Genomic DNA, 21,668 nt, shown 5'->3' with positions numbered 1-21,668 from the left:
GAATGGAAGAGCAGGGTGAAAGTCATCTTTGCAGCCACTGCGGTCATCACCAGCTGCTGTGCTGAGGAGACGGCCTGGAGGATGCCGTTGCCGCACTCGGTTTTCCCTTTCCTTTCTGCCTGCCGCAGCAGCCGCTTCAGCCGCGGCGGGCTCTCTCTTTGCCTCTCTTTCTCTTCGGCCACCTTGCACCGCTGGTAACACTGACCTCTGCCTACTCCATGGTCACAAATGTGTCGCCTTGCTGCACCGCCAAGATCAGCTCAATGGAGAGGGCTCCCTCAGAGCCGTCGGTAACCTTGAACTTGCAGGAGCGTTCAGAGGGCAACACCGTTAGCTTGAATGTGTCCGACTCAGGCACAGCAACGCTGACTCCTGTCACCAGCCGCTGGAGCCATAAGGCGGTTCGATGCACGTCGAGGTATGAGTCGGTGCAGAGGGTTTGTAGGAGGCTCACTTGCTCATGGATCATAAGCTCTTCCTCAGAGTGGTGGAGGAAGCAGAGCATGTCCATTCGCTGCTGCTCCCTTGCGCACGTGCACTCCAGTTCCACCCGCAGGTGGGAGTTCCTCACTGGCATCTCCCCTTCAGTGCCCATCTCGAGGTGGAAGGAGTGCCCGGGCGGTGGCTTCAGGGGCAGAAGCAGGCGATAGCCAAAGTCTTCTGCACGGGCACTGCAGCATTCTCTGAATCTACCTAATGCAATAGCCGGCTGCAGCCGTGGCGCGAAGCCTTGGCTGGACATGATTCGGCAGGCATAGAGAAGGTAGTTCACCAGGTCTTCCACCGACATGCATATTCTGTTCAGCAGACAAGACATGCACTCGTCCGGAAACCTCTGCATAAGGAATGGGTCTTCCCACTCTTCCTCCTCTTCAAGTCTTCTGGAGCTGCCATGCTTGATCTTGCTTCCTGGCTCACAGCTCCTTTTCTTGAGCCACCAGCAGGCGCTGAGGATCACGACGAGGGTTCCAGCAATCAGCCAGAACTGCCACTGCTGCAAGGCAGCAATGAGCAGGATTACCCAGGCCATGACACTCTGTTGCTGGCTCCTCTGCTCCAGCTTTTGCTGCAGCCGATTCATTTCCTGGCTCAGATACTCCTCATACCTCCGCATGCGCTCCTGCGTTGCCTCATCCAGCTCATCACCAACCATACGGGGGTGCAGGATGATCGTTGGCAGAAGTAGGATGAGGAAATAAGTGGAAGCCATGGCCTGCAGGAGGAGGGAGAGAAGGGTTTCAGTGGGTCTGCGAGGGAGGCGGGGAGGGAGCTGGCAGTGGGGGGAGTAGGGACGGGAGCTGGGGGCAGGTAGGAGCTGGGGCAAGGCAGCTGGTAGGTAGCGAGGGCTGGGGCAAGTCTACTGGGATTCAGGAATGCCTGCGCCCAGCCCCAGTGTCAGTGGCACCGTGCCCGGGCCAAGGCGCTCCCACCGGTGTGCCTGGGCCCTCGGTACAGAGTGAGAAGCTACCCTTGGGGCCCGTGTTTCTGCCCCCATCCTCATCCCACCCAGCCTCCACCACATGTGCACTCACCGCTGGCCTAGGCTGTACTGGGGCACCACTGCCTGCTGTTGACCTTATAACAGCCCTGAGTGGGACTCGTCCTCTATACTGTGACTCAGCCTCTGTGATGTCACAGGCAGCAGAGTGACAGCAGCATAGCCATGCCTGCCAGCCAGCCCCGGGACAGACCCACCCGGCAGGACCGGGCTCCTTGGGATCCCGTCCCGTGAGATGGAATCATCTCCCTTGCTGCTGGCCCCTGTGCTTGTGGTGACGGGTGTACTCTTAGTGCCTCCATGACACTGAGGGGTGGGTGGTGATGTATATCCTGGCGGTGGGATGGGGCCTGTCCGTGGCAGGATCTCTCTTCTTGATGGGCCACTGTGAGAGGACATTACTTCCAAAGAGACCTTTTCCAAGGGTTATGAGGGGGCGTAGGTGGAGTTTTCCCAGTGCACAACTCCCACTGCCAATAGAGCACTGCCTTCTCCATGTCTAGCATGTTCACTTCTGTGGTACCAACTCCCCAGAGAGTGTCTGTGATGGGCAGATTCCCTGCTCAGACCCCAGAGAACACATGGAGCCACCGTCAGCGCTGCGTATCGCTTGGTCCCTGCCCAGCCAGATTTGCCAGGGAGTTTCTCGGCCCATGTGAAATGGCCACCATGGTCATGAGAGTGTGAAGGGAAAGCAGTGCGGAAATCATCACCGTGCTCTTCACCTGCTGCTGTGCTGGAGAGACCGTGAGAGGAGGATGCTGCCACGTTGCCCCCTTGCCACTCCCTCTTGCACATGCATTCCAGTTCCACCCGCAGGCGGGAGTTCCTCACTGGCATCCAAGCAGAGGTTCATATTCCTCTCCATCATCTCCTACACAGAAGTGCAGCTCCAGGTGGAAGGTGTGCCCCTGTGAGGGCTTCAGGACCATGAGCAGCTGGTAGACAGCACCATCCTCACAGGGAGTCCAACCTTCTAGATGCTTCAGAAACACTTCTATGGCTGGCTGCAGCTGTGGTTTGAAATTATGCCTGGAAAGTTTTTGGCAGATACAGAGGAGGTCGAACACCGGCTCCTCCACCATTGTAAACAAATCTGGCAGACAAGACTAAGCTCAGTGGTGTGGTTGACATACCTAAGGGACAGAATGCCATCCAGAGGCACTTGGGACCTGGATAAGCTTGAGAAGTGGGCCCACATAAACCACATGGAGCTCAACAAGGACAAGGTTGGGGCAACCGCTGATATCAATACTCGCTGGGGGATGATGGGATTCAGAGCAGCATTGCAGAGAAGAACTTGTAGCCACTGCAAATGGTAAACATAGGACAGCCTTTCCAGTGACATCCTTTCCTAAAGTAAAACAGCCCAAAGAATTACTCTTAAGCCTCAGTGGTTCTAATGACCTTTCTGGGTTTGGTAGGACCACTGCAACTCAAGACATTTTCTTCAGTAATACCCTTTTGTAGCAACAATCTGGAAAGCACAGGACTGGAGAAACTAGTCGTTTCTCTATTTAAGTGCTGTCTTTTAAACAGCCTAAAAGAATTCTTCAATCCTGATGCAACACTTCACTGACCTGAAACAGAAGCAGCTCATTCTTTAAGTCTGAGGGCCTCAGCCTAGCAAACTGCAAGACTGAAGTGAAGGTCTGTGCTGAGATATGTATAATTACAGATTTTCTGCATGTTTGGCACTCTCTATTCTACATCCTCCAGTAGGCCTTGTCTACAGTGTAAAGCGGTATGGAAAATTGCTGCCTTAAAAATGGATCTGCTAAGGCAGAGCTTGAGGTCTGCATAGTAGGCAAATGTGGTCTGCTTCTGAAAACAAGAGCGGTGGCAATTCTCTCCTGGAGAATAGGGGACCACAGAATTCCGTGAGCTACCTTGACTCGATGCAGGAGGCAGAGTCAGGACAGGATCCAGATGTGCTGTGGATGGGAACAGCTGCAATGTGGTCTGATGGCCTGTGCATGCTGCTCTGGGTACTGATGACGAGAAAGGGGGGATCACTGTCCCCTCACTTCCCCAAGCCCAGCATCTGAGTATTCTCCAAGCCGAGAGATGTTTGTGGTCAGGCAGTAAATAGAAAACAGGCTAGATATTTGAGGTCTGCCTCAATGGGTCAGAGTTTTCTAGTTGAGCTCAACAAAAGAAGACAGAAAAAACAGATCCAGGACTGCAGGATATTTTTCACAGTGCTCACCAATCAAAAGTGTCAATGATGACAGGTGAAAACACAAATGTAACTGGCCTAGCTTGAAGCTATTTACATTAGAATCATAGAAGCATAGAGTATCTCAAGTTGGAAGAGACCCATATGGATCATCAAATCCAACTTCCTGCTCCTTGGAGAACCTCCTAAAACTAAACCATATGACTAGAAGCGTTGTCCAGATGCTTCCTGAACTCTGTCAGGTTTGGTGCTGTGACCACTTCCCTGGGGAGCCTGCTCCAGTGACCAATCACCCTCTTGGTGGAGAACCTTTTCCTGATGTCCAACATGAACTTCCCTTGACGCAGTTTCATTCCATTCCCTCATGTCCTGACACTGGTCACCAGAGAGAGGAAATCAGCACCTGCCCCTCTGTTGCCCTCCTTGAGGAAGCTGTAGGCTGCGGTAAGGTCACCCCTCAGCCTTCTCTTCTTCAAGCTGAACAAACCAAGCGACTTCAGCCACCTCTTGTAAGTCTTATCATTGAGGCCTTTCACCATCTTAGTTGACCTCGTCTGGACACACTCTAATCGTTTGATGTCCTTCTTATACTGAGGTGCCCGAAACTGCAGACAGTACTCGAGGTGGGTCCATGCCAGTGCATTATAGAATGGGACAATCACCTCCCTTGACCAGCTAGCTATACTGTGCTTGATGTGCCCCAGGATATTTTGGCTGCCAGGGCACACTGCTGACTCATATTCAACTCACCATCAATCTGCAGGGCTGCTCTCCAGCCTCTCATCCCCCAGTTTGTACATATAACCAAGATGACCCCATCCCAGGTGCAGAATCTGGCACTTACTTTTTTAAATTTCATATGGTTGGTGATTGTCCAGCTCTCTAGTCCATCCAGATCTATCTGTAAGGCCTCCCTATGCTCGAGGGGGTCCACAGCTCCTTCTAATTTAGTATCATCAGCAATCTACATGCGACTCCTGTGTCCAGATCATTTACAAAATCATTAAAGAGCACTGGCCCTAAAATCGAGCCCTGGGGAACTCCACTGGTGGCTGGCCACCAGCCTCATGTAACCCCATTTACTGTAAGTCTCTGATCCTGACCCATTAGCCAATTTTTCGCCCAGCATCTTATGGACTTGTCTAGCTGTAGGCTAGACATTTTGTCCAGAAGGATACTGTGAGAGACAGTATCAAAAGCTTTGCTAAAACTCAAAAAACCCACATCTGCTGGCTTCCCTTGGTCAACTAGATGGATGGCCTTGTCATAAAAGGAAATTCAGTTAAGCAGGACTTTCCCCTTGTGGACCTATGCAGGCTATGACCAACGGCTGCATTGGCTCTCAAGTGTTTTTCAGTAACTCCCAGAATAATCTTCTCCGTAATTTTACCAGGCACTGAAGTGAGACTGACAGGCCTGTAATTACCACGGTCTTCCTTCTTACACTTCCTGAAAATCGGGACAACATTTGCCAACTTCCAGTCAACTGGGACCTCTCCAGACTCCCAAGAAAGTTGAAAAGTAATGGAGAGAGGTCCCACGATAACATCGGCCAGCTCTTTCAGTACCCTGGGATGAATCCCATCGGGCCCCATAGACCTGTGCGCATTGAGTCTCAAAGCAAGTCTCAAACAGAGTTGGCTGGGACTTTTTCATTCCCCCAGTCAAGGTCTTCAAATGTAGGGCTCTGGGACCCCCAGAGCCCATCATTGGTATTAAAGATGGAGGCGAAGAAGACATGAAACATCTCTGCTTTGTCTATCTCCCTATTTCTGAGGTAACCAACCTCATCAAGTAATGGACTAACATTATCTTACTTTTGCTATTAATATATTTCAAAAAGCCCTTTTTGTTGTCCCTCATAGTGCGGGCCAGCTTGAACTCTAATCGAGCTCTGCCGCATGAACTTTCTCCCTACAGTGGCAAACAGCATCCCTGTAGTACTCCTGTGTCACCTGTCCTTGCTTCCAATCTCCATACATTTCCCTTTTCCACCTAAGATCTAGAAGAAGGTCCCAGCTCAGCCAAGCCAGTCTTCTGCCCCACTTGCTTGACGTATGACACTTTGGCATTGCCTGCTCCTGTGCTCTTAGGAGATGGCTGTTAAAAAGCGACCAGCATTCATGGACCCCAATACCTTCAAACACAGATTCCCAGGGGACCTTATGAACTACCTCCTTCAGCAGCCCGAAGTCTGCTATCCCCAGATCCCGAGTTAAAGTTTTGCCGGCAGTTTTCCTCCTATTGCCAACAATTTGAAACTCAACTACTTCATGGTCACTGTGACCAAGACAGCCACCAATCACCATCAGTGGCTTTTCCCTTAATCCCCTTAAGTCATCTCTCCCTAGGGATTTCTTTTATAGGTCTTGGGGCTTCTCAGCCACTCTCATGTGAGCTGTGGGCTCTTGGTGCATCTCTCCACTCCCCTGAGGATTCCCCAGGTTCAAGAAACCTCCGTGTACACCACGATCTTCTGCTCCACTGTAGACCCTGTTGGCACCACAGCCAAACTTGGCAAAATGGTTTGGGCCAAACCATTTGAGATTGGGATCCTAAAAGCTTTTCTTCATACTGATTCCTAATGGCTCATGTACCACAGGTGTTCCCTCCCTGTTCACTTGGTGTGCATCTGGCTGGCTTTCAATTTCCCTGTGTCCTCCTCAGTGCAGTGAAGAGAAAAGAAACGAGTCAAGGGCATACAGCCCACCCACCAGCATATTCAAACGGGGGAGTTGGAGAGAAGTCAGCTGGAAATCAGGCTGCCTCCTGGTACTGAAGTGGAACAGCAAGGAAGCGAGTCATGAGACATCATGATTTAGATAGTTTTCGCCACAGCAACCGTCAGTATATATTAAAACACATTCACACACATACATAGTGTATGTGATAACTCAATCTCTGGCTGCCCAGCATACTTACAGCAATTGCTCTTGGCTGAGGCAAAGCAGTTTGCAGATAAGTTACTTTTGCCCTTTGCATCATCTTCCAGCAAGGAGGCACTAAAGCAATTTGACTTTTTTGCGACAAAAGCTCATGTGCACTCTCAATAGGACAGTGTACTGATGCGACGTTCCATTTCCAGGGCTCCCTGCTCACAGTTGCTAGAACAATTACCCAGGCCTTTTTTTCCTACTGAAGAAATGCATAGAGCTCTCAAACTATATTCGAGCTGGGAACATGCAATAAATCATCACATGAGATAAAAGACTGCTTCCATATGTCCTCTGATGTATGCCACATTTACAGGCGTCTTTGCCTTGGATCCACATGCTTTCTGTGAGATGCTGAGAGGAGAAGAGAAAGCTCAGCCTGGTATTCACTCTGCAAACTTGTGAATGTATTAGCCAATGCTGAAGATAACCAAACTATTCTGTGCTTTGAAATCCCTCACCAGATCTTGCTGCTTGTGAAACAAAGGAAATATGCAGCTTCTTTATTAAAATAAATGAATAATAACTGAATAATGACTATCAGTGATTAAAATCCCCAGTATCACAGCCCCATCTAATGGACTGGCTGAAAGATATTCAAGGACCTACAAGGAGTCTATCTATCTGTTCTTTTGCAAGATAAGTTACCATGATAAACAAGACCCCATGGCATATTAAACTCTTTAATTATGGGCACAGGAGGCATTTTCTCTGAAAATTAAAAAGGTTGCAAAATGGCTACAGCCTCTGGGAGTCAATTCTTAGAAGCAAAATGTAGCTCAGTGTTAGTGACTCCTTTATCTACTGCCTTCAGTATTCTCTTGGCGTGGATTAGCGTGCAGAGGGGAGTCTTTGCATTTCTTAGTCATGTTAGCATAATGCAAATGACTCTGGAATGTCATAATCCTACAGAGCAGCACCAGCTCAAGGGAAAACACAAGGAAATCACTGAGAGAAGAGAGATATCAGTTAATCCAGGCTTCATTTTCTATTGTACATTTGAGCCCTTTTTTTTTCAATTTACAAAAAAATGGGAGGCAACGTGTGGCTTCCAGAGAAGTGGCTTGGCCTGCACAGTGTCAGTCTAGGGTAAGACCAGCCTCAGGGCTGCCTGTGCTACATGCTGTGTGACACATCTGCATACGCCTGCCTGAAGTGCTGTTAGTGCTGGTACCGTCATGATCATAAGGCTGGTTACCAACCTTTCATCTCATAACCAAACCACTGTGGATTAGACTGCACTCAACACAGTTACTCACAGCAGGATGCTGAGAGGAGTTTTATCTGAGGATGAGGTTTACACCCTGATCCAGAGCTCCTGGAGAGAAGTGGAGGGACTCTTTTAGTTGCAGGGGTAGCAGATAGAGTAACTACTGGTTTCTAAATATCTGCAAAGGTGTTTTGGATCCCATCGGGTTTTGTGATACTATGTCACGAGGGATTTCTAGTGCTTCTTCCTCTGAGCCACTCTTAGCTTCTCCAGCAGTGTCAACTGAAAAAGTACATCTTCCCAGATGGCTCAGAGCTCTGAGCCCCCATCACATTCAGTAACACTACTTTTGCACCTTGCTCCTGAAAACAGGAAGAATTAGGCAGCGGAAGCCCTTTATAGGTGTTCTCATCCTGAGATCCCACTTTTGTTCTCTTCTGAAGGTTTCCTAGCACTTCACTCTGCTCGTTAAGAAAAAAGCTCAAGTAAGGAGATCTCTAACATTTCCCTTGTGAGACTGAGTGCCCAGACACAAACAAGGTCTTTTTAAACCAAATCCATAAATCACTGTTCTGTATCTTACAGGATTTCTGAGTTGGGTATCTGACTGTAGTTTTTACCATGAGTTGTTACCTTAGGGCCTGATGTGGTCTTTGGTGCAAGACCCACAAAGCCTGGCCGGGGAACTGCCAGAGCGGGAACATTTGCTCTTCTTAAATTAAGAGACCCTCAAATAAATCCTTGCTTAAGTCAAGATCATTTTGGGGGAGGGATCACTTCAGAAGGAGCAAATGTTGTATGTGATTTTCTATGCTGACCGTTGCTGTCTACTTTCTCTGGGGTTGCAAGAACGTGGTGCAAGCATTTATCTTCTGGAGGCACAACTATTGCAGCAGCCACAAAAGCTCCCTCACGCTGACCAAGCGCCAGATCCCCATTTGAATGGTGTCAGTCTCCTTTCTGGACCTGTAGAACACATTCACAAGGAAGCACTTCAGGATTAATTAACGAAATGTTTCTGCTTGGGTTAATGGCTTTGCCCAGGGACTGACTTTTCTGGTATGGATTGATTCACCCCCAAGGGGCAGAAGGGGCTGAGAGTGCCACTCCAGGGGTGGGACACCACAACGCGCTGTATGGTCACAGGGACAAGGCACGCAGGTCCAGCAGCCATGCCCAGATCCATGGCCACTGGTGACTGAGCTTTGCCACCTCCTCCAGAGCCACAACAAAACCAGAGCAGAAAAGGTAGGCGGACACCATTCCCACTACTGAGCAGCACTGTCTCTCCTAACTGCCGCATTTGGAACGACCATCCCAGCTAATTAGAAGATCATTAGGGAGGAAGAAGCTGAAGCAATCAGGATTTCTACACAGTTTGAGCCCCAAAGTTCAGGTCCTGGCTGCAGCACCCTGGCGCACGCCCAGCTCTGAGGCGCGCATCAGAAAACAAGGGCATCTACTGGCTGTGTCAGAAATTTCAATAAATGTCACTATTCCCTTAAAAAGACGTGAGAATTTACCTTTTTTCTCTCTCAGCTCTAAAAACATTTTATTCCGTGACTTTAGCCGAAGGAGGAGGGAAAGGGACAAATCCTCACCAGATTTCACACTCTCGGAGCAGCGCTTCCAGCCTGGCTGTGACATTCTGCAGCGGTGTAACCAGACTAAGCGAAGCTGCTGCTTTATTTCTGCTATGGCTACTGCTCTGGAGAGTCAGACCCGCTGCCCTGGGACCCAAATCCCATGCTGATTCATTGCAGGGGAAATGTTGCAGCTCTCTTTGCTGGCCAAGGCAGCGTTTGCAGGCAGCAACTGTTTGCAAAGGTTTCCAAGGCGCTCTGCTCCCAGCCTTTGGCCCTTGTGCAGCGCCTGTGCACTGCAAGCACCATTGCTGCGTGTAATATCTGCAATGGCCTGGACTCCTGTGGTGGTTTGGTGTCTGGTGGGGTTTTGGTAAAGGTTTTGGTAGTGGGTGAGGGGGCCAAAGAAGTGGCTTCTGTAAGAGGCTTCGAGAAGCTCCCCTGACTTTGGAGCCACCTCTGGCCAAGGCCAAAGTACCTCTGCGAATAACTAACTCTATTTAAGAGTGAAAGAACCTGATGAATGAGTTCTTTGTTCGTCTGTCTTTGTTGGTAAGTGGAGGAGAGGAGGGGGATGTGAGAAAACCAGCCCTGTGGACACCCAAATCAGTGAGGAAGGAGAGAGGGAGCTGTGCCAGCACAAGGGTTCCCCTCCCTCCCACAGTAAGACGGCGGCTGAGCCCCGGCAGCCCACGGAGGTCAGCGGTGGCCTGGATGTTGGCCTGCAGCCCGCGCAGGCTCTCAGGCCGGAGCAGGGCCCGGGCCCGCAGCAGCCGTGGCTCCGAGGAAGCCCACGCTGGAGCCGCCCGTCGGTGGGAGGGCAGCAGCCCCGGGAGGGACCCGCGCTGGGGGGTTCTGGGGAGCTGCGGCCCCGCAGGAAGGACTCGCCTTGGGGAAGCTGGAGGAGGAATGTCTGCCGGGAGAGGGACCCCGCGGTGGGGCAGGGGAGGGCTGCGAAGGCACCTCTGCCCGAGGGGGAAGGAGCAGCGGAGACACCTTGTGCCGGACGGACTGTGACCCCCATTCCCTGCCCCCTGCGCTGCTGCAGAGGTGAGCCTGGGAAGACCGGAGGGTAGGGGGGGTGGGGGGGTTAGGTGTGTTGTATTTAAGACCTGGTTGTAGCTCTCATTATCCTTGATGGTGGTGGTTGTTTGTATTAAATTGATGTTGTCATCCCCAAGTAGAGTCTGTCTTTTGCCTGTGACCATAACTGGTGAGTGAGCCTGTTGTGTTGGAAATTTAGTTTGCATGTGGGGATATGGTTAAAGGGATTTAGCTTGGTTACAGGCATTTAGCTCGAACATTTAAATCATGTACTGTTAGTACACAGAGGCTTGACTGGCTATACCTAAAAAGTAAGTACAGTTTATCGTGTCCATCGAACCACAACCCCCTGATCAAGGACTGAAGCAAGAAACAAAGAGAAGAAAGGAGTTGAAGTTCCGGACGATATTCCAAGATAAGGGCAAATTGTCAGGAACAGGATAAGCTGGACCATGGTGTCCTTGAAAGACTCTTGACCATACAAGGTCAATTTGAGGAGTGGTCGGGACCCCAAAATGACCACCAGAGACTGTGTGAGACCCCCAAGCATGCACACATCAAGCCTCAACCATGATTCGGACTATGAGTCAGCAGTGTGCCCAGGTGGCCAAAAAAGCCAATGACATCCTGGATTGTATTAGGAATAGCGTGGCCAGCAGAAGTGGGGACACGATCACACCTCAAGTACTGTTTTCATATTTGGGCACCTCAATGTTGAGGTGCTGGAGAGAGTGCAGAGAAGGGCAGCAAAGCTGGTGAAAGGCCTAGAGAATAAGCCATGTGAAGAGTGGCTGAGGGAATGGAGGCTATTTATTCTTAAGAAAAGGAGGCTGAGGGGAGACCTTATCGCTCTCTACAACTACCTGAGAGGACATTGTAGAGAGGTAGGTGCTGGTCTCTTCTCACTGGTAATTTATGGTAGTACAAGAGGAAATGGTCTCAAGCTGCACCAGGGTAGGCTTGACATTAGGAAAAATTATTTTACTGAAGGGGTTGTCAGGCCAATATTGGAATAGTCTGTCCAGGGAGGTGGTTGAGTCACCACCCCTTAAGGTATTTAAAGGTCATTTAGATGTGGTGCTTGAAGATACGGTTTAGGGGTGTACTTGTTAGAGTAGGGTTGATGGTTGGACTTGATGATTTCAAAGGTCTTTTCCAAACTTAGTGATTCTATGATTCTATGATAATGCAAATTAGTTTTGACTATGTATTAGCTAATTATGAATAGTATATATTTTGGAACATAAATGTGACCAGCAGGTGTGCCCAAATGTGCTTGATTTGTGGATTGATTCCACTGAGCACCCAGGCCTGAATAAAAGCAATGTCTCTCCTGAGTGTGTGGAATTGGCTTATTGCACACCAGGTAAAGAATCCAGTTTTAGGGCAACAAGCCCTCCCTGTCCTTTTCTCGATCCTCAAGCCTTTTTGGTTGTATTTTCTCCTCCCCATCCCTCAGGGGATGGGATAGGGATGAGCGAGCGGCTGGGTGGTGCTTTTGCTGGCTAGGTGGGCTCAAACCACAACAGTTCCCCAGCCCCTGGTGCTAACGAAGTATTGCTCTTGCTGATGATCAGCCCCCTGGATGCAACCAGGCCACTGGAGTGGCACACCACACCACAGCGAGTTAGGGCCAGGAATGGGAATCAAGGACTAAGGTGTGTTTTGCTCCTGTGGGTCCCTCTGCCCAGTTTTACCCACTCAGCTGGGGACCCTGTGACACCAGAGCAAGGTATTGCAGTGGCTCCCCCTTCCCTACTCTCGGGGGGCGCATGGGGCATACTTTCTTTCAGGACAGGCACCTTCCAGACTCCAAGGATTTTTTTGCCTTCAGGGAATAAGAGGGAAGTGATTGGAAATGCAGGGGGGGACATACTGTTTAATAGTAGGGATATGTTGCAACTCCAGGTATAGTTCCCTTACACAAGGCTCTGAGCCACCACATGCCTGAAAAGCAGTCCTTGCACACAGCCTTTCTCAACCTATTCAGGTCCTAGGGCTTGCAAAAGGGACTACTTGATCACTAATTGCCCCCTGGCAGTGACAGCTTTCAGTCCCTCTTGCTCTGTTAGGTTCCCATCAGCATCGTTGACTTAGTGTGATCTGAATTTGCCTGTTTCCTAATATATGGACAGAGCTGTTGTATTGTGAGTCCCATGTTTTCCTATTTAATGGCTAAACAGAGGACAGCCCAGTCTCCTGGGCTGTCAGGCATCTAACAAATGCAAAATTCATTCTTTTATTAAACAAAAGGAATAAGGGAGAAAGCACAAAGCAAAAAAAAAAAACCAACCTCGAGTGCTGAATGCTAATAGAACTGTTGCTGTTATGCAGTTCTCTACAGAAAATCAGACAAATGATAATACTGGAAAGGCACATTATTATTTTATAGGCTTAGTCCCAAAGTGAAAGGAGGAGAGAGAAAAGCATGCACAGCTGTTTTTCCCTTCTCTGGCCACTTCAATGCACTTACAGGATACATAATTTTGCAAGGTCTGTACGTGCTCCCTGAGTCATGACCCGACTCGCAGGTAAACTCCGAAGCAGGCTTTCACGAGACAGCCTGTTTTACTCATAGGTGTGCATATTATGTACAAATACCATTTGTTTTGGTAAATTTAGGAGGCTGGCAGTCAGCTAAGAAAGGAGAGGTCTGCAAGGCGGTTGCTGCTGTGAACACTGCAAGGCTCGGCTCATGTGAGTGCACCCAAACCCAGCTGGCAGTGGGTCCATGCAGGAGGGAGCATGGCCGTGAGCTGTCCAGAAAGGTGGGGAAACAAGTCAGCCACGAGCCCATGCTCAGCTGTGGGCAGTTGCATCAGAGGGTTGGAGTTAGCTCAGATTGTCATGAGGAGCTGAGATCTCTTCCTGTTCCTGCTCTGCAAGAAACAGATTTACAGAGTTGATAAGTATTTGCAAACTTTGGTTATCTGCCGTCTTGTGGGGGTTTTTATGCACATACACACATGGACACAGAAAAAGATGCGGACAGATATGACGTGCCAGGTGAGGTAACTTTGATAACAATTTTGCTAGCAAAGCATTGAGCTAAATGGCTTTTAAATGGAAGGAGTTCAGCCTAGAAATCAGTTACAGCACAGTTACATGTGAACAAGGACATTTTTATTTGCATCCCTGTTATAATACGGAAAATCAGGTCTGAGCAGTCTGCTGGGAATGGCCTCCCCGTGGTGCATGTCTGAGGCTGCCGTGTAGGCACAGACCACTCCATGGGGAAGCAGCTCTCCAGCCTGCTCTTCCTTTCCTAGTGGCTCCAGACAGCTGTGTGGATCCAGTCATCTTTTAATACATTTAATTAAAAACAATAAGAGAACAGCACATGAGTTGGAAGGAGAAGCTGGCTTGTTCTACTAGCTCCTTGTAAAAGAAGGATCTGAAGACGATTAGTGCAAGCCCAGCAAGGGTGGGTCTCACTGGAACTGATGGCGTGGGAAGCGCTCCCTTTCCAGACAACTGTGACACCTGCAAGGTGACACCAGGGACTTGCAGCTTAGCGTGCAGGTGCATCTTGGATGGAGAAAGCACTTGGCGATTTGGTTTGTCTCCATCAGTTGTTCTGAGCTCACCTTCATCGCTCTGGTTGTTGACCTGACCTAACGCTTGGTTTCCTTATGAGGGGAATAAGTTAAGCAGCATTTTGATGGCAAAGGGTAGGCATCGGTCACAATAGGCAGGGTCTGCTTCTTGCTTCCTCTTTTTCCTGCACAGCAGTGAGCATGTTGCGGTCCTGTTCGATATATATGCACCCTCTGCAATGCCTGAACATTGAAAAGAAATTTTAATTTTAATATTAATATTCCAGAAAAGGCTGTATTTGCTGTAGTGAGCTTAAAAAACCCTCAAACGCACTAGAAAACTGCCCTGGAAAACACCTTCACCTCTCCAAGGCCAAGCTACTGACAGAGGCAGGTAATGGGCAATGCCTCGTGCCATCGTGTCCAGCCACATCACGCTGCTGCGTGGCCAGGGTAGCTGCTCTCCCCAGCCAGCCTGAGGTTGGCCAAGAGCTTGACACTGGGTGAACAGCAGTGAGCTACCACAGATCACTCACAATAATTAACTTTGGGACCAGGCTTTTCACTTGGCAATCATCCACCAACACACTCAGTCACCACGGCTCAGGTGACAACTCTGCCATGTGTTAAGCTGCAGGAGCCCACTTGTGTGTCTGAGCTGCAGCGATATGCTAAGATTTTAAACATTTTGATCGATTACTTATCGTCCAGCTAAACAAAAAGGTCTTTTTTACCTACTTTTGATTTCTTTTCCATGCTGCTGAGAGCAGTCAGCATCTGCCCTGGTGATGAACAACCTTGCACAAGCCTGTGTAAAAGCCAATGATTCCTGGCAATCCAATTCACTGGCACTTGCTCTGCTTTCTGCAGCAGTAGGTGCGGGTGCTCTGTGCCTGTTCCTCATTGATCATTGTGGGTACTGGAAAAAAACACCTCTTCCCATTGGATTCATTCAGGAGCTGTTGTGTACTTTGTCAGGTGTGAGACCGAGCCCAGAGCAGGGAAGCTTGTACTCTGCTACAAGTATCCTCCATTTGTTTCACATTTCCAGCTCCTTCATAACACACCAAAGGCCACAATTTCTCGAGGTTATTGCCCACTTTCCTCCTGGGAAGCTGATCCTGATCTGTCAGTGTGACAGGAGAGGCAATGGCTGTGTAAGGACCCATATGAAACAGTAGCCTGTGGAGTCTAAAGGTCTTGTCACTCTTGGAAAAAAGGTGTGTCTTTATCCCCACGTAACAGAGGGGTGAAGAGGGGGGTTAATGGGAAGCTCACAGATTTGTGTGTCCCAGCAGCCGCTTTCAGAGCTGGTTGTTTGATTTCTAAACTCTAATGGAACTGCGAGAGAGGAAAGGCTCCTGGCTTTCAGGAAGGAAAGGATTTTTACAGCCACAAATGATCGCCGTACACTTAGCTATGTTGGTTGTGGAGAGGAAGCAAGGTCCTGGGGTTCAGATGTGTGCCTGGGATGCTGAAGCTTTGCAGATTTTTAATACTTGAAGTGATCCTTCTAATCACCCCATCTAACTTGCCATGTGGCAGAGACAGAAGGAGCTCCCTCTGTCCCTCTTCACCAAGGCTGGAGCTTTGGTTATATTGACAGCTTATTTTTCAGAAAGATGTCTTTCCTGAAATGATTGGAATGTAGAGCTGTGCCTGATCCCTAGCACTGGCACAGGCTGCGGGTGGCTCATTGACGCCTTCCAGCTGAGTCTGGACTGTGGGATTCAGAAGTGCTGAGGATGGTGCAATGTGATAAAACGTTGGTGCCTCACTTTTCCCTATGTTACATGGGGATAATGGCCCTCTGTTTCCACAGCTGTTGCCTCCCCAGTGTACTCAGACTCTGGACATTTCCATGCATGGGTCTGCTCCAGCACCTTCACATGTGTGGAGGCCCTTCGTTCCTCCCATGGTGCTGCTGCTGCTTCTCCTCAAGTGCCGAACAGCAAGGTCTTACCAGGACTGCACCACTGGGGATCTCAAGCCACAGTGCTGGGGAGCTGTGCTGACCTGCGGACGAAGACAGTGCCTTGCTGAGGAAATAGGGAAGGACCTCATGACTCAGAGCCTTCAAACAGGCTCCTTTCCAGGAGTCCCATCCCGTTTCTCACACAGTAAATGTGCCTCAAGTGTGGCTTGCTGGCCTGCTCCCCTGTATCCTATACAAAGACTATTAAAGCTTTGCTTGCGACAATGAATCATTGCCCAGTTATGAGAAGGTGCAAAACTATTTGCACAGTTTGCATAACTGAAACAGGGCCCACAGGCCAAAGGGAGAAGATGGGCAAGAGTGGATAAGAGCCGTTTTCACCACCATCCTCCAGATCTAGCTACACCAGCAGAGTGATTTACAACATTGGCCCAGAAATCTTCTCCAACATTAAACAATGTTGTGCTAGAGCACTGTGTAAGTTCTTGCAGGTTTCTGCTCAGACAGGACTTTGATTAGAATTTCACTGATATTATTACGAACTCATGTCTTTACATCCTTCGAGTTCCCTTCCCCGGCTGCAGAGTTCAGCCAGGGCTGCCTTCACCACATTTAATCAGCCTAGGCATATTAACTACAAATTCCTGCAACTATTTAAACACTTAGGTCACATATACGTGCCCATAACTGATGATTACTGATTTTTTTTTTACTTGGGAATTTATCAAGAAAATTGGGTAATTGTTCAGCTCCCCTCTCAGGATGGCATTGGAATGAATTATAGGAATTTCCAAAGTTTTGGTAGCGATCTGAAACATCCCCATCAGTGCTGTAGAGGGATGTCTTACAAACAATTAATAACATTTGCTGTAAATGTCAGTGTGAGGTACAACAGTATGACATTTTTGGTCCCAGGCCAGCAATCCAGCTTGCTCTCTTCACTGTGCTTTCTGCACAGACCACCACAGTTATGGAGCTGAGGGGCTGCAGTGTTCATTTCTGGATTACTGTCCCTTTCCCACATTGGTAGCATCGTTTTCACCACCCACTGGTAGCATATGTTTCAAAAACCAAATGTTTCAATGGAGGTGCAAGGGGTATGCTCCTCCAAATGTGATAGTGTTCATGTTGGGCATTAAATCATTTGACTTCAAAAATGCCCACACATTTGACAGCAATAATGCCCCAAGGGAGGGCAGAGGGGTGGGGATCAAAATGGACTAAACTTGCAAAGTCATTAGTCATGTAAGGTGTCTCAATTTCAGAAGGTCCCTCTTGAAATACTTCCAGGGCCTCACTTAGAGAGGACAAGTGCTTAGACCTCTCTGACAGTCATGCTGTCTTAGCTTATTTCAGGTTGGGTGGCTAGCTATGGAAAGTGCAGCCCTGGATAAGACTTGCTTGTAGCAGGGAGCAGCATTACTAATAGCCGAATCAAAGTTTGGCTAATGACTCCTAGCATATCCAAGCCTGAATTTTGCCAAAGTATTTATATACAAATAGCAGGAAAAAAAAAAAAAAAAAAAAAAAAAAAAGAAAAGGAAAAAAGCTACTTCAGAGCCTAGTAGAGGCTGGGTCTGTCTTTAACCCCTGGAATACTTTTACCCAGAGCTAATTTTGTATCAGAGTGCTACAGGACTGTGTACAGAGTTTCTCTGGGGGGAAATGAAAACAGTCTTATTACCCTACTGATAAAAATGTTTCTATGTACACAGATCTTAGGAACTCTTCTAGTACAAAATTAGCTCTGCTTTTGTGTCATCACTAACAACACTCAGCCCTGACAGTCAGCAAATAGCTGACCTGTATGTGCATAGCCTGCTTCTGTAATTATATTTCAAAGACTAAAATGGTGGCTTTAGAGACAGAATTTTTGAGAATATTTTAAGAATCATGCTGGCTAATCCAGGCATCCATTGCTATAATCTCATAAACAGTGCAGGCCATCATGCCAGAAAGCATCCCTAATTTCCATACCAGCCCTACAGCAATAGGGAAGGTACTAAATATTCCTCTCTCTCTCTTCACTCATTTCCCTCTGACGATGATTTTAAAATATAGTCCTGCAAATGAGCTGAACTCAGAGTTTTGTCAGGACAGCTGTTAATCATATGGCAATGATGCCTTTTCTGATGGATGTTTTTGTTATTACAATTGAAGTTTTGTCTCTTGAAATTAAGAAACAGTAATTAAAGTATTTAGTGCCATGGGCTGATAGAATTGTTTTGACACTGGTTCTTAAAAAACCTGAAGTACTCCATCTTCCTTCCCAGCACTGTGTTACGCAGGAACTTCAGAAAAATAATTGAGAATTATGGGGCTATGGTTTGATGGAATTTGAGGTGACGTTTAAAGGTGAACAAACACCTGGCATCTTTTAAAAAGTAATATATGTGAAGAAAATAGAGAAGAAAGAGAATATTGACAAGATGTGGTAAACAACCAACCATCATAAAGGCAGAAAATGTACCATGGAAGATTTTTGTTTGTTGATGTCATGAAACACTCAGTATCCCTAGGAAAAGGTGTAAGAAGTGGACTGATGGGGTAACTGTAAAGGGGCAGGTTGGAGATAATCCTTCAATCTCTGGTCTGTTGTGGATTCCCTTCGTGACCATGTCAAACGACATAACTGCTCTACTTTTTCCTTTGTAAAGGAGACTTGTACTGAGATGCTGCAGGGCTTAACTCTTTCCTATGTGTATAGTCCTACACAAATAGGTGTGTATATGTGAAGGCACAGTATTTTGGGGCAGCTCAGAAGTGGATGAACCAGAATAAAAAGCTGGCTAGGGGGCCAGGGCTGCTTATGTATGTGATGCAGGCTATGATAACAAGTATACGCTTCTGAAGAATAAGGAAACTCCTCCTCTCTGGATCCATTTTGTTTCCCTTTCTCTAAAAATAGCAGAAATGGAGCTGCTAAACTATAGCAGGCTTTCCTGGAGGCCCTGCTGAATGAAACCTCTGGGACAGCATGAAGATTCTTATGCATCTGGGTCTTTCCAGCTTTTTCATGCTGTTTGGCAAAAGGAAGCATATCGTGATAAGGACTAACAATGACAAAAATATATGTAAGAAGGCAGTCTTTCTTAAGTTACAAAAGCCAAGATGGCCGAGATGGCGCCGCAGAAAAAGCATACCCTTTTATAACCTTTCTTATCTGTCTACCAGTTCATGAACTAAGGCTGCTAAAATGATTCACTCAGTACCTCTGTCCATTCACCTCTATTCACATACTGACTGGCTGAAGCTTCTACTGTATTTCCCACTTCATCTACTGTTCTCTTGCCAAATTTCTGCTCTGTGGTATTCACTTGTTTAGTCTCTCCTTGCTCAGTCTCTTATCACCTCCTCAGACCTGTTTACAACATTCTTCATCCACTTCTTTCATCTTCTCACGGGTATACTGGAATGCTGTCAAGGCCAATTTCATCTTCCTCAGTCAGGCTATCCCCGACAGCTTGGAATGATACCAGTTACTCTCCATTACTACCCGAGGGCTTGCTGCTAAGGTGGTTAATAAGCCAAATCTTAAGGTGCCCTTTACATTTGTGGGTAAGGTCAAAAGCAATTAAGGAGTGGAGGATCTGTGGTGAAAGCAGCACAAGGCAATCACTGATATCACTGATGGTTTGGTTTTTTTTTTTGTAACTCAGGGTCACATTGTTCAAGCACTGCTAGATTTGATCAGAAGGTGGGCTCTGCCTGGTGCTACACAGGCTCAGAGGTTTATGGAAAACCAGCTCTCCCTTGATCCCATCTGCACTGTGGACCTGTTACTCATGGCTGTGGCTCACCAAGGAGTACAGGGTGGTAAGTGCATTTGGGCTCTAGCTAAAGCAAGTAGGTGCAGTGAGAAGCCAAATGACGTCACAGCTTTTGAAACTTTCTGAGATAATTTTTTACAAGATAGATAAAGTGTTATATATGTGGACAAACTGTTCTCATACATAATTACTCACCATATTACAAGCACATCCCCTGTCTCTAACCCTATCTTTAGCATCTTTAGTTTCAGTTTAGCTCCATCATAGGACTGGGGTACTCTGTGTGCACCTGATGACAGAAATCTTCTCCTTGACAGTGTGAGATGAAGTCATCTCTTATTGTGATGAAGCCTTCTTGAGCCACCTCTTGCGAACCTTGCCTTTTTTCCTAACCCCCCAGTAATTTTACAAAATCCTTTTCGCAGTGCAGATGTCAAACTGCTTACCGAAAATTGGACTGTCCAGAGATGGTATCTGATGCCAACAAAGTTAACTTTCTCAGACATACTTGTCCTGAGGAAGACAGCATCAAGTTTCTTTATGACTGGACTTATTTTCCATTTTTCATCTTGATTGCATTAATTATGCTGCTATCTGTTAATTATTTCCTGATTTTCTCTCATATCAGATTTTGCATGCAGTCAATCCCAGAGTAACCAACTGATAGTTTTTCAAGGTTTTATCAGTGGCCTCCTTCTACACTATCTCCCAGGATTTGTGTTTCGTCTAATTTTCCAAGAGCTGTTATAAATTGAGGTCAGTGGCTCAGAAAGCTGCTCCACAAATTTTCTCAGAAAGCTGTGACCTGCATTATTTTGGCCAGCAGACAAGTTTGGGAAAATAAGTCTTCACATATAAGCCACCCTGCATGGGGCTCCCTGTGACTAGCTTCAGCCATCTAAAAGCCAACCTCCAGCCAAAGCTTGTCAGATAGACTCTCTCCAAAGTCAGTGGAGAGTAGAAAACATTGCCAGAGGTGGTTCTTTGCCATTCCAGGGGAGCAGAGGCCTCTGCAGATGCCTATCTGTCCCTGCTGATGAAAGAAAAACTCAGTTTGACTCAGAGTATGTGGTTGCTGGTTGAGTTTTTTATGTGTGAGAGGTAGGTTGTGCCTTGACCTCGTGCTCCACATCCCATAGGCTGCCCCCAGAGGATTTGGGATTCCCACCCTGTAACTGAGACCAGTCACCAGATCACAACCCTTTCTTTGAGATTTCTTTCTCAGATGTGTTCTGACATGGCTCACCATGTCCTAACTAGCTACCTGTAGCTCTAGTCATTGATATTAACACCTTCCCGCACTGGTTTTAGTGCCTCTAAAGCTAGGTTTGCGTCATCACAATTTTACATTATTTCTTTTATAAACCCACTTTGCTTAAACCCAAGGCTTCTCAGCCTGTAGGGGATTCTGAGCCTGTAGAGGCTTCCGTCTGGTAGCACACCTACAAGTGCCTAGAAAGGGGTCCTGGCTATGCACGCAAGCATGATGTTTGCTTTAACATTCTTTTTTTTTTTTTTTCTTTCTTGCAACAGCATGATGTTGTTGACTTCAGTTTGGTTTGCCCTCCACTGAGCAGCTTTTTACCCTTGGAGTCTTAGATCATGTTTTCTAGTTATGAGAATGTGATGCGGGTGTTAAAATCCCTGATAAAGGATGGTTTTGTTGCGTCTACTAGTTCTTGCATAACCTGCTGCCCTAGTGATAGGAAAAATAGCTGGGTGATTTAACAAGTTTGTTTTAGCCATTACCTGTTTTCTTGTTGTTTTCTAGATGTTTACAGAATATTTTCTTTGTTTGTTCCAGTTCTCTCTGGGAATTCAAAGGAGGTTGACTTGTGCTTTATTCTTCAGCTCCTTCCTTTTCCACAAAGGCGTTATGTCTCCCTTCTCCCCTCTTCTGACACTTTGCTGGTTCTCTGTTGGGTCCCAGAGAGCTGCTAACAGCCATGAGGTTGCTCCAACAAGCAGTCTAAGCACAG

At 47.5% G+C, this 21,668-nt stretch overlaps 1 protein-coding gene across 1 annotated transcript; it reads right to left on the bottom strand.

Annotated features, from left to right (window-relative positions):
• Window positions 1-211: 211 nt before the first annotated feature.
• LOC147415791 (inositol 1,4,5-trisphosphate receptor-interacting protein-like 1) lies at window positions 212-2,583 on the bottom strand. The gene is made up of 3 exons (XM_086462966.1): window positions 2,333-2,583; window positions 2,090-2,234; window positions 212-1,213 (listed from the first exon to the last, which is right to left on the bottom strand). The coding sequence occupies exons 1-3, from the start codon at window positions 2,581-2,583 to the stop codon at window positions 212-214; spliced, it is 1,398 nt and encodes a 465-aa protein (XP_086319092.1).
• Window positions 2,584-21,668: the final 19,085 nt, after the last annotated feature.

This window comes from Leptosomus discolor, chromosome 3 (genome assembly GCF_034619465.1).
Source record: "Leptosomus discolor isolate bLepDis1 chromosome 3, bLepDis1.hap2, whole genome shotgun sequence".
Taxonomy (NCBI): domain Eukaryota; kingdom Metazoa; phylum Chordata; class Aves; order Leptosomiformes; family Leptosomidae; genus Leptosomus; species Leptosomus discolor.
Note: the sequence above shows the minus strand (reverse complement) of the source record. Positions and strands in the feature narration are given on the sequence as shown.

Bases quoted from the DNA above. Each gene is read 5' to 3' on its own strand.
- LOC147415791 (XM_086462966.1), bottom strand. From the start codon at position 2,583: ATGGTGGAGGAGCCGGTGTTCGACCTCCTCTGTATCTGCCAAAAACTT. The intron at 2,235-2,332 runs GTGAGGAACTCC...CGGTCTCTCCAG, and splicing joins GAACCTCTGCTTGGATGCCA to CACAGCAGCAGGTGAAGAGC. The intron at 1,214-2,089 runs GTGGCTCCATGT...CTCCTCCTGCAG, and splicing joins AGCGATACGCAGCGCTGACG to GCCATGGCTTCCACTTATTT.